This window comes from Bufo bufo, chromosome 1 (genome assembly GCF_905171765.1).
Source record: "Bufo bufo chromosome 1, aBufBuf1.1, whole genome shotgun sequence".
Classification (NCBI taxonomy): Eukaryota; Metazoa; Chordata; class Amphibia; order Anura; family Bufonidae; genus Bufo; species Bufo bufo.
The window spans coordinates 21,268,303-21,281,744 of NC_053389.1; the positions used below are offsets into that span (position 1 = coordinate 21,268,303).

General features: G+C 40.8%; 1 protein-coding gene across 1 annotated transcript in view; it reads left to right on the forward strand.

Moving 5' to 3' along the window:
• LOC120992248 (B-cell receptor CD22-like) overlaps nt 1–11,973 on the forward strand; it is a 59,826-nt gene extending 47,853 nt beyond the window's left edge. The window contains exons 9-12 of the mRNA XM_040421106.1: nt 6,028–6,082; nt 8,437–8,516; nt 8,892–8,952; nt 10,353–11,973. Of these exons, the coding sequence (XP_040277040.1) occupies nt 6,028–6,082; nt 8,437–8,516; nt 8,892–8,952; nt 10,353–10,469 (313 nt within the window). The 3' untranslated portion in view covers nt 10,470–11,973. The remainder of the gene's footprint in view (nt 1–6,027; nt 6,083–8,436; nt 8,517–8,891; nt 8,953–10,352) is intronic.
• The last annotated feature ends 1,469 nt before the right edge of the window (nt 11,974–13,442 follow it).

Genomic DNA, 13,442 nt, shown 5'->3' on the forward strand with positions numbered 1-13,442 from the left:
AATACAGAAATTGCACCAGAGCCGCAGGGAAACTGAACAATCACTTAGATGATGATGCTGGTTTTGTAGATGAACACAGGACTGGAAGGCTGGGTAGTGGTGAAGACACAGGCAGGGCAGGCTGGGTACTTGGCAGGGGCACAAACAAGGCAGACAGACTAGGATAACAAATTCAAACAGAACTGCGACAGGAGGTGCAGGAACACAACTTGAGAACAACAGAATCACAGGTAGGAGCTAAAGCGGGCAAAACACATGAGACTCACAGAAGCTCCAAACTTCCAAAACACCTTCACTAGTCATCAGGAAACCTAAAGCTCATGTGCCCTCTGATTAAGGAAGGCACATGAAGTACCCATTGGGTGATGAAGGCTTTGAAAACACATTCACTGGCCCTTAAAAAGGCCTAAGGGAGCATCAGCAAATAGTGGCCAATAGGATAGAGAAAGGTGCTCAAATTTCTACTGAAAGAAAATAGTTTGCTCACCTATTGTGGTTGCATCAATTGGACGCAACCGCAATGAAGGTCAAGTATGGATGAGTAACGGTTGTTGCAGCCTAGATTTGTCCTATCGCCTTGAGCAGGGGCCACCCTGCCACTCGGGTAATGGTATGAAAGAAAGAAACGCTGAACTTTACTTAGAGCGCATGGACCACAAAGGGCGCACTAAAACAACCGGTCATGGGCAATATTTTGGTTTCGGCAGTGTTTAATTTATTCGTGAGACAACGTGTTTCGGGGTGCTAAAGTCGCCTTTATCAAGTCTGAGCTGGATGAGCAGGGCGAGTGCCGCGGTCATTCACAAAGGCACGTGAGGTCAGCGTTCTACACGTGCCTCTGTGAATGACTGCGGCACTCGCCCTGCTCATCCAGCTCAGACTTGATAAAGGCGACTTTAGCACCCCGAAACGCGGTTGTCTCACGAATAAATTGAACACTGCCAAAACCGAAATATTGCCCATGACCGGTTGTTTTAGTGCGCCCTTTGTGGTCCATGCGCTCTACGTCAAGTTCAGCGTTTCTTTCTTTCATAAGGGAGCATCAGACAGGAGCATGGATGTAACCTCAAGGAGAGAACATCAACAACCAGGAAGCTGGATGGCATGGTGAGTGGTGCAGCATCTGCTCCCACAAGGGACAGCAGGGCAGCAGTGGATATGGACTGGTGAAATAACCCCTTTTCTGTGTTACAGAAAAAAATGGATTCAAATAAAAAAATCTAGAAATGTCATCTCCATTTTCCTTTAATTCTTGTGGAACACCTAAAGGGTTAACAAGTTTAATAATAATCCGTTTTGAATACCTTGAGGGGTCTAGTTTCTAAAATGGGGTAATTTATGGGTGGTTTCTACTATGTAAGCCCCACAAAGTAACGTGGGTTTTGGAAATTTTCTTAAAAATTTTAAGTGAATTATTTTTTTAAATGATGCCAACATAAAGTAGACATATGGGGAATGTTAAGTAATAAATATTTTATGAGGTATCACTTTCTGTTTTAAAGGCAGAACAATTACAATTTTGAAAATTGCTAATTTATCCAAACGTTTGGTAAATTTTGGATTTTTTTCATAAATAAAGGTGAAATATATTGACTCAAATTGTGTCACGAGAAAACAATCTCAGAATGGCTTAGATAAGTAAAAGTGTTCCAAATTTATTACCACATAAATTGACACATGTCAGATTTGCAAAAAAATGGCCTGGGCAGGAGAGTGAAAACTGGTCCGGGGTAGAGTGGGGTTAAATGGAATGATATCCACAGGAATCCAGTAGGCGATGAGTGCAGTCTATCTCCGCTTGTGTCGGTGTTGGTTGTACAGCCTAACAGCAGCAGAGAGGAATGACTTCCAATAGCGTTCCTTCTCACACTTGGGGTGAAACAGTCGGTCACTGATGGAACTGCCCAATGCTATCATGGTCCCACGCATGGGATAGGAGTTATTCTCCAGCATGGAGATCAACTTGGATAATATCCTTCTCTCACCTACCACCTGCATTGGGTCTAGGGGGCTCCCCAGGACACAGCTGGCCTTTCTAATCAGTTTGTCAAGTCTCTTCCTCTCCTTGGTTGAGATGCTTCTACCCAACAGGCCACTCCGAAGAAGATGACTGATGCCTCTAGAGTTGAAAAAGGCCCTAAGAAGTGCTCTCTGCAGTCCAAAAGCTCTCAGCCTCCTGAGCAGGTAGAGCCTGATATGACCCTTTCTGTATAGTGCATACATGTTATCTGCCCAGTCCAGTTTATTATTGAGGAGCACATGCAGGTACTTCTCTCTTTTCTCCTTTCCTTTCCTTTCTGATAATGTGTAATAAGGAGGGAAGGGGTGGGTTGCACAGTCAGGAAATATATCCTGTGCGTAATTAGGTTTGAGGGCAGGGGATGTCAGAAGAGCCAAACATTTTTTTTTTTAAAGATAAAACAGCATAAACACATGAACTAATTTGGGCCAACACAGACATGAGGAGCAAATGGAAGAAATCAGTTGATTGCTGTGACTACCGACCAGGATACTCATAAATCAGCCATACAGTCTGTGTGTGTGCTTGTCAGCCTCCATAAAATTCCTGTCTTTGTGCTGTATCCTCTCTTCTCTTGAGTCTGCTTCTGTTTCCCAGGAGAGGGTGGCAGCAAAAACCTGAATTCGGAAGCCGACACTTCTGAGCAGTCATTAGCCCTGGATATCATCATGAGAACAGTGCTGGTGCACAGCAGAGGAAGTCTGCGCCGACTTTGGTCAAAGGTGTACATGGTGGTGCTCCATGGAGTGTCACTGCAGGTCTTCAACTAACTTCTATAATATAGAGCCTTCTAGTTCTGTTTATGACGTAGAGATTTTTCTATTTTTAATTTTTTTCTCCTCACCTTCCAGGGACCTTACCTTTATTATATTTTTGTTGTTGTTGAGGGATTACTCTTTGGACGAATATTAGTATTTTCTTTAAGTTCACCATCTTGTGATACATGTAGGGGGTACATTTTGAATTCAACTTTGCGTCTCTGTTGGTGTAATTTGTAGAAAATATATTAAATGGTAAATATTGTTTATAGATGTTACTTCAGCATTTGTCATCTACCTACCTAGACATAAAAATAAATAGTCTCTAAATTTGTGTTTTCTGGCACAAATGCAACAATAAATTTCCACCAATAATGTCTCCAAATGGGGAAGATGAATTAATAGAAACCCCCAATTTTTAAGCTTTTGTTATTTGGATTTCATTCATATGACATTAACTTTACTAATTAGTGCAATTATGCATCAAATGTTTGCAGCTTTTTTATGTTTTAGTATTTATGAACAATCAAGCCCTTTTTCTCCTCATCAGAGCATTGAGAGGGCTTGTCTTTTATGCAATGCGTTGAAAATTCCATTGGCATCATTTTGGGATATATACAACTTTTTAATCACTTAGGCCCCTTTCACACGGGAGAGATTTCCGCGCGGGTGCAATGCGTGAGGTGAACGCATTGCACCCGCACTGAATCCGGACCCATTCATTTCTTTGGGGCTGTGCACATGAGCGGTGATTTTCACGCATCACTTGTGTGTTGCGTGAAAATCGCAGCATGCTCCTCTTTGTGAGTTTTTCACGTAACGCAGGCCCCATAGAAATGAATGGGGTTGCGTGAAAATCGCAAGCATCCGCAAGCAAGTGGTGATGGATCATGTGACTGACCATGTGATGAGCGTAGTGACGTCATCAAAGGTCCTATTCCTCACAGAACAAGACAGAAGAGATGCCGGCTGCGCGAACAAGTGGATTAAGGTGAGTTAATTTTTTTTTTTTTTTTTTTTTTTTTTTTACCCCTCCAGCCCTATTTTACTATGCATTCTGTATTCAGAATGCTATTATTTTCCCTTATAACCTTGTTATAAGGGAAAATAATACAATCTACAGAACCTTGAACCCAAACCTGAACTTCTGTGAAGAAGTTCGGGTCTGGGTACCACAGTCAGTTTTTTTATCACGCGCGTGCAAAACGCATTGCACACGCGCGATAAAAACTGAGCAACGGAACGCAATCGCAGTCAAAACTGACTGCAATTGCGTACCTACTCGCGCGGGTTTGCCGCAATGCACCGGGACACATCCGGACCAAATCCGGACACGCTCGTCTGCAAGGGGCCTTATTCTTCAAACAAAAAAAAATGCAATTCTGGGATCATTCGATTTTTTCTTTATTTCCTTACATTGCTCACCATGGAGGTAAAATACTGTAACTTGATATTTTAGGCCAATACAATGACAATCATGTGTACCTTTTTCGTTTGATTACATTTTTTACATTAAAGCATCTTTATTGCTACAAAAAAAAAATTCTCATTTTTTTACATTTATTTTTTAACATTAGGTGCAATGTCTACACTGACCTCTACATAAGTTATGTGCACTAACTTGCAATAAATTAATTGATGGGGTAAGGGGTGCATTTTCAAATGAGAGGTCACCAATTTAAATATTTTACCCCAGGTGGAGAAAAGCCTAGCTAAGCCTTTGTCTCTGATTGTTCATTCCTACAATCTTTTCTTCCCTTGCCTTCTCCTGTCGCTTCCTCCTTCCTTCCTCACTCTTTTGCTCCCTCATTTCCTTCTCCTTTTTTTCTCTTCTCTAGCCGTTTACAGCTCTCAAAATGTTGAAGTTTTCTATAAACAAAATGGGGGAGATTTTACACATCATAATGTGTCAATTGTGCCAAAAATCGGGCGTATATGTTTGCACCACCATTTATTAGCTGAGTATGATATTTTTATAAGCCATAAAAGCGGCCTTTGATCTTGGTGTAAAGTAAATCAACTTATGGGTTGTGTAAAATTAGACTAGACAGCCTAAACAGATTGATCATCTAGCCACAATTTGCCACATTTTTAGACCATCTAGTCTTAAGAGGAAATGCATGAAAGTCTTTGTGCCAGAAGAGTGGAGAGTATATTGTATTTTTTTAGGTGAAGTAGGATAAGTGACACATGTATAAAAGTTTTGCAACTTTTTTGTTGGTTTGCTCCATGCCCATAATTGTGTATTTACTAAGGGAGTGAGAAAGTTTTATGTGGAGTATAACAGTTTTAGCCAAGTCACAAAAATTTTTAGTGTCTAATGTGGAGTAAAATTCATGCCTAATTTGTCTTACATATTTAACAAATGGGGTGTGACATTTGGTAAATTTGTTGCAAAAAAGGGCCTAAAAGCAGACACTTAAAGGGCTTCTGTCACCCCCCTACAGTCATTTTTCATTTTTTGGCTACTTAAAATCTTATACTGCGATTTATCAATATATAGTGCTCTTACTCTTTTTCGTTCAGTAGTTTCTTCAAAAAACTGACTTTTATAATATGTAAATTACCCCTCTACCAGCAAGTAGGGCGGCTACTTGCTGGTAGCAGCCGCATCCTCCTTTCATAAAGACGCCCCCTCCTCATGTTGATTGACAGGGCCAGCGAGCGCTCTCGTCCTCTGGCTGGCCCAGTCTGCGTTTTAAATCTCGCGCCTTCGCCGTACCGGTCTTCAGTCAGCACAGGCGCACTGATAAGCGGACGCTCGCTCGCCACTCCTTCCTCAGTGCGCCTGCGCCGGGTGTAGATGTGACATCTTCGGCGCAGGTGCATTGAGGAAGGAGCGGCCGAGCGAGCGTCCTCCTCTCAGTGCGCCTGCGCCGACTGAAGACCGGTACGGTGCAGGCGCCAGATTTAGAACGCAGACAGGGCCAGCCAGAGGACGAGAGCGCTCTCTGGCCCTGTCAATCAACATGAAAGGAGGATGCGGCTGCTACCAGCAAGTAGCCGCCCTACTTGCTGGTAGAGAGGTAATTTACATATTATAAAAGTCTGTTTTTTGAAGAAACTACTGAACAAAAAAGAGTAAGAGCACTATATATTGATAAATCGCAGTATAAGGATTTTAAGTAGCCAAAAAATGAAAAATGACTGTAGGGGGGTGACAGAAGCCCTTTAAAAAAAAGTACATTACCCACTTAGTTTACAATGTCTAAGTATATGGCAGTATCTGTTTCAATATTCTCTTTGTAGAAGAAAAAGAACCTTAGCCCTGGCAGAGAAGAGAAGAACTCAGGAGAATGCTAAGGTACTAATTATGTGTATTAAAAATATCTAAGTTCTAAATGAAAGGCACCAAACTATTCAGTGGACCACTCAACTAAAATTCACTCAACTAAAACTAAGCACAACATTTCAGATTCATGAAAGGGCTACTTTTTAAATACATATATTTTATCAGGTACTGTATACCCGTAAAGGGGTTCTCCAGGAATACTCCGTACACAGAAGATTCTCACTTACGTTCTCCCCGCTGGACCTCCATTCTGTCAATTTGGACTCGCCTAAAACTTGGGGGCGCTTTTAGCTTTTTTTTTCTAGGGCCATTCTAAGTTCCATAAAAAACTTTCATAAAGACGCCCCCTCCTCATGTTGATTGACAGGGCCAGCGAGCGCTCTCGTCCTCTGGCTGGCCCAGTCTGCGTTTTAAATCTCGTGCCTTCGCCGTACCGGTCTTCAGTCAGCACAGGCGCACTGATAAGAGGACGCTCGCTCGCCACTCCTTCCTCAGTGCGCCTGCGCCGGGTGTAGATGTGACGTCTTCGGCACAGGCGCATTGAGGAAGGAGCGGCCGAGCGAGCGTCCTCCTCTCAGTGCGCCTGCGCCGACTGAAGAAAAAGAACCTTAGCCCTGGCAGAGAAGAGAAGAACTCAGGAGAATGCTAAGGTACTAATTATGTGTATTAAAAATATCTAAGTTCTAAATGAAAGGCACCAAACTATTGCGCTCAAACTATTCAGTGGACCACTCAACTAAAATTCACTCAACTAAAACTAAGCACAACATTTCAGATTCATGAAATGGCTACTTTTTAAATACATATATTTTATCAGGTATACCCGTAAAGGGGTTCTCCAGGAATACTCCGTACACAGAAGATTCTCACTTACGTTCTCCCCGCTGGACCTCCATTCTGTCTAGAAGCAGCGCATCATCGTTAAAGCCAGTCATTGGCTGGAGAGGAGCATGTGGTTATGCCCATGCAGCCTCAGAAAAAAACAAGTTGGGGACCACAACATGAACACAGAGGAGAAATAGAGCGGTGGGGAACATGTAAGTATGAATCTTCTGTTTACAGAGGCATGCTGCGGACACTTGCTGAAAAATCAGTATTCCCGGACAAACCCTTTAAGCAAACTAGGGCCCCATGGGTGGTTTGCCTTGGTCTACACCTTTTAACAGATCATCTTTCCTTCCAACTGGTTGTTGCTTGAAACCACCTTTAATATAACTCTTCCTCCAGTGGTGGAATAGCCATATACCCTACACTGGGCCACCTGAGTCCTCCTCATGGCTGCTAGCCATGTACATAATGATGTGATTCAGTATTAATTAATGCTGGAAGCATCAAGTACTTATGTATCTGTCAGCATCTGCCCTCATGTATTCAACTGTATCACAGTCCTCAGTATGGTGATAGGACAATATTTTATGCTGCAATGTCCCATTTAGTTTTGCTGGGGTGGTATTTTGTGCTGCACTATGGTATTACTGGCCCGGCCTACTTCTGTTTTCCCTGCCTACTTGTGACTTGTGTTGGCCCACCTTCTGTCAATTTGGACTCGCCTAAAACTTGGGGGCGATTTTAGCTTTTTTTTTCTAGGGCCATTCTAAGTTCCATGAAAAAAATCCCTGAAACAGCAGCCTGTGGATTGCAGAGTTTCTGATTGTGGCTCATATCACGAGTTATTATTCCAAAGGATGATTTAAAGGGTCAGCCAGTGACTTATAGGGTATCCATTGAACGAGTGGCTCTAGAGAGATAGCTTTTGTTTTCCTGGAGAAGATCATAAATATCTATCTATGGAGCTTCAATGAATGTGGGCCGTGCAGCAAGACAACAAGCTTAAGCACACAAGTTGTTCTACCAATGAATTGTTAAAGAAGAATAAAGGTAAAGTTTTGGAATGACCAAGTCAAAGTCCTGACCTAAATACAGTAGAACTGTTGTGTAAGGTCCAGTTCATGGGAAGAAGCCCACCAAAATAATAGAGATGAAGCTGTTTTATATGGCAGAATGGGCTAAAATTCCTCCAGGCAGATGTGAAGGACTAGGCAACAACTGCCGGAAATATTATGCTTTAGTTATAGAAGGTCACACTAGAAATAGAAAGCAAAAGTTCACATACTTTTTGAAACTCACAGATATGACTATTGGATCATTTTAATAAATAAATAAATAAACAAACCACCAAGTGTAATATTTTTTACTCAGTTTGATTTGGTTGTCTTTATCTACAGTATTGTCAGATGTTCAGTTTCACTATAATTTTGACTGTAATTTCTTTAAATATTCCAACTAGAATATTTGTCTAGAAATGAGTGACTAAACACATTCAATCCCATTTTCTTTCCTAACCTATAATTTGCATCTGGACTCAGATAACGGAGCAGATAACGATGGATTGCCTTTTATACGGAAGCGTTGATGGTGCACAAGAGAAAAGCTCTCCAAGAAGACGGTACGTTCTAGCTTCATGTACTCAGGAGTAGACTGCGGTTCTCTCTAGGAAATCATGATGTTTCTGGATATGGGCACCTAATGAAATACTGAAAACTGCTGTTTATCATGGATGTTAATTAGAGGAGTTGTTCTCTAACTTGTATATCAATGAAAAACTACAACTACCAGTATGCTCTGACAGCCACAAGCCAGAGAACCACACAGGAGACTCCAGTAGTTTGAAGTCAATACTACTTATATCTATACATATACTTGTAATTAATCCACAATGTGTTTTTCACAGTTTTCTTGGTTTTCTGATCACTGAACAGTTATTGTACTGTAGATTTGCTGTGGATGGTTCATGATTTGCACTTTTACATAAATTTTACAGGAATTTTCTTATTGGACAAAATGATGACAATGGAGAAGAAAGAACGGGCTGCCAGTGCAAGGTAACTACAGTAGACGGGATGATTTTGTCAACCTGCATCTCCAACCCTATTGGTCCCATATTCCAAAACAATGATTTTGCGTTTGATATTCTCTGTTATAAAAGTTTGCTACCTCTTATATGAAATACTGTAGTCATACAAAACCATTTGGCCAGTAGCAGTTATGGTCAAAGATTTCAAAAGACACATATAATATCATGCCAAGGAATAGCTTCCTTGCAGCTAGAGATGAGTGAATCAATTCTGCAAAAATCAAATTTGTTACAAATTTTCCCCCAATTATTTTTTGGGGAATCAGAAACTTTTAAGATTCATCCTATTTTTTAAGGACAGACTTAAAAAATATCCAACAGTGCAGCGTGTTATCAAACAGGCTGTTTACTAGCGGCTACCTTCTTTTTTAAACATAGCCGTATATGTCACTGACATTAGCAATGAAGTCTGGAATTTATTGATCTTGAAAAAGATTGGATACAATCCTAAAAGACCCCCGAGTGTCATAAATGACTTTTTAGGGAAACGGAGGCACTTTCAGTTCTAGTCGGATTTACGGTATTCAACCAAATCGGACCCAAACAAAGTTATGAAAATTTGCTCATCTTAACTTATAGATCACAGAAATTGAAATATTGATTGATTTCATCAAGTCCTAAAAAAGCCCCTAGGCAAAACATGTTTTGAAGTTATCCTAGAAAAAGAGGTATGGACACAATAAACACGCTATGTTATGGATAGTGGACCCATTGTGCCAACCAACCAATGTGGTTAGCTGCTGACCCACAGCAGTCAGAGACACCAGTGTTAAACACTGACAGAGCAGGCAATGCTCGTGGTCAGTGATGGCAGGGAGAGTTTGTGCAAATCCGAGAATCAGTCTTAGGGTCAGGACAAGCAGCACAGGGTTAGAACGGAGAACAGGCATGGGTCAGGAAAGGTGGCAGAGAGGTAAGAGTCCGGGAATTAGGCAATGGTTGGTACACGGGCAGACAAATGGTTTATAGCTTTTTGTAGGGTCTAGCAAGCTATAAATACCACTTGAATAGTCAAGGGGTGGAACAAACATCCCAGTATATATAGGAGATCTGATTAACTCATTAATAATGCAATTGAGCATAGGATCAGAAAGGTAAATTAGCTCTTGCAGGAAAAAGTTTATCCAATACACACAGAAAGAGGTCTTGCAGTCAGGCTGTGGCCTGCAGTGTGGGACATAGACAAGAGTCTGACGGCTGAGCAAAAACTAGGTAAGTGATGTGACTCCCATGCCTGCCCCAGACAGTGTAAATGTGGCAGACATGGAGCACCGCCACGAAAGGGAAAAAGGTAAAGGTGTATTCAGCTCAATATATTCACAGTATTATAGATAGATATTATAAAAACAAATGCTATCATTTTAATAGGGAGAAAATACTGAAGACTCCATTGTCTATACCTCAGTGAAGCGGCCTCAAGCAAATCACATTCAAAAAACTTCAAGGACCTGGGAAGAAACAGAATATGCACAGCTGAAAATTTAGATATTACATGCTATAAACTCTACAGACCCAAGAATAAACTTTATTCTCCCTTCAGAGAATATTTCTACTTGCTCAGATCCTGCCACAGTATCACTTTTTAATTCATGTCAGGAATTAGACTTGAGTGGTCCGAAACTAGTTATAGTTTCTCTTCCATCATTTGTATGCAGCCTTGACTTGGATTTTGATGACCCAATGAAAGATCTGCTTTTCCTCAACAATGCTCTAGATCAATGAGTTACTTAAAGCATAGCATATTATCCAGAATGTTACCACCTAATCAACTCCATGTGTGATTCTATCAAGGAGTATTTATCTGTCCATGAAGGAGATCATCAAACCTTGAATGCAAGGAATGCCCCTCTACATTAGCCTTAGTATCTGTCATTTTGACCAGTCTGGATAAACACTGATCTCTCTTGAGAGTAGAATGGCTGCAGGTCCTGAAGTTTAGTATTCTTGGAATGCTCTTTTCAAATATTCTTGGAATTCTACTAGAATGTTCTTCTGAAATGCTTTATGACACATAGGACAAATTGTTGCAGGTCTCCTGCCATAGTTGGTTCTCCTTAAAAAAAATCACAATTGTCTCTAATCTTCTCCATTTGATGCAAATAGATTTTACTTGAAGTCTAAAAATCTAGAAAAATCCAGGTCTAGAAATCTTTCAGTCTAGAAAGTGACCCATTCAATAGCTTCATCAACCGTTCTGAAAGCTGTATTATTTGTTAACATTGCTCTTCTAGAACATTGGTTTTAAGTTATTCATAGTAACTTTTAGGTTGTAATGATTTGAGTAACACATACTGTACAGAAAATGAGGCAACGATGAAACATATGTGTTCTAGTGGTCAGTATAATTTAAGATTCTTAAATATTGATGGTATTGTGACAGCAATTTCCTCCTTCAGTTGGCTCTCTACACAAGACATTGCTACCTTTTCGTATTTTTTAATTTTGGTATATGCTAGGTTTCTTGACTATGTTTTGTACATTGTTTAAAGTGTCTTCTACCTTTTAGATTTTTTGGAGGGTGAGGGTATGTATTTTCTCTGTTTCAGTTAAGCTATGAAAGTACGTTTTTTTAATAAGCATGTGTTTTTGGATCACGTGTGTCTCTCTCGATTGCTTGGACTTACTACAGACTCTGTTCGTATTTAAAATACTAAATCATGTATAATTGATACATCATGGTTATATGGAATTCTGTCCTGGAATTTGTTATTGTACTTGGAAAAGCAGCACTACATGCAGCAGAATTCCTCGTATCAAATCTGTGGTAAAGGTTTTCTTGTTAAAAACATTGATGACATATCCCTGGAATATACCATTAGTACCTGATCAGTGTAGATCCTGACATCACAGTATTAACATTTAGCAAATGAAATGTATCACTACATATAATTCTCCATATCATTTCTACTGAATTCTCTGGGTCTTAGGCTACCTGAAACAATCCTGTTACTGTATTCTACAGCAATTTACTGCTGAATTATCTGTTGTGCAAACAGGAAAGAATTAGCACAAAAAAGGAATTCCACATAATGGACGAGCAACACTGAATGCAAGACGAATGTAGACAATCAACTGCAGACACAAATTTCATACATACTGTATATAGGGGAGCAAATCCTGCACTTGTGGCCCGTTGCTAATGATGATCCCCAGCAAAAATGCATACAGTGGAGGATGCTCGCAGCAAACGACAAGTACCACAATAGACATCCTACACAAGATAGCAATTATGTGGATGTGATAATCAATATAGCAATATAACAAAATACACTCACCTAAAGAATTATTAGGAACACCATACTAATACGGTGTTGGACCCCCTTTTGCCTTCAGAACTGCCTTAATTCTGCGTGGCATTGATTCAACAAGGTGCTGATAGCATTCTTTAGAAATGTTGGCCCATATTGATAGGATAACATCTTGCAGTTGATGGAGATTTGAGGGATGCACATCCAGGGCACGAAGCTCCCGTTCCAGACAATCAAGACTGTCAAGACAATCTCCTGAACTCCAAACTGAATGTTAGAATGGGAAAGAAAGGTGATTTAAGCAATTTTGAGCGTGGCATGGTTGTTGGTGCCAGACGGGCCGGTCTGCGTATTTCACAATCTGCTCAGTTACTGGGATTTTCATGCACAACCATTTCTAGGGTTTACAAAGAATGGTGTGAAAAGGGAAAAACATCCAGTATGCGGCAATCCTGTGGGCAAAAATGCTTTGTGGATGCTAGAGGTCAGAGGAGAATGGGCTGACTGATTCAAGCTGATAGAAGAGCAAAGTTGACTGAAATAACCACTCGTTACAACTGAGGTATGCAGCAAAGCATTTGTGAAGCCACAACACGCACAACCTTGAGGCGGATGGGCTACAACAGCAGAAGACCCCACCGGGTACCACTCCTCTCCACTACAAATAGGAAAAAGAGGCTACAATTTGCACGAGCTCACCAAAATTGGACTGTTGAAAAATGTTGCCTGGTCTGATGAGTCTCGATTTCTGTTGAGACATTCAAATGGTAGAGTCCGAATTTGGCGTAAACAGAATGAGAACATGTATCCATCCTCTGATGGCTACTTCCAGCAGGATAATGCACCATGTCACAAAGCTCCAATCATTTCACATTGGTTTCTTGAACATGACAATGAGTTCACTGTACTAAAATGACCCCCACAGTCACCAGATCTCAACCCAATAGAGCATCTTTGGGATGTGGTGGAACGGGAGCTTCGGGCCCTGGATGTGCATCCCTCAAATCTCCATCAACTGCAAGATGCTATCCTACCAACATTTCTAAAGAATGCTATCAGCACCTTGTTGAATCAATGCCACGTAGAATTAAGGCAGTTCTGAAGGCAAAAGGGGGTCCAACACCGTATTAGTATGGTGTTCCTAATAATTCTTTAGGTGAGTGTAATAACAAAGACAGGTACACTCTGCGGTCTTACTAGACCCTCAAAC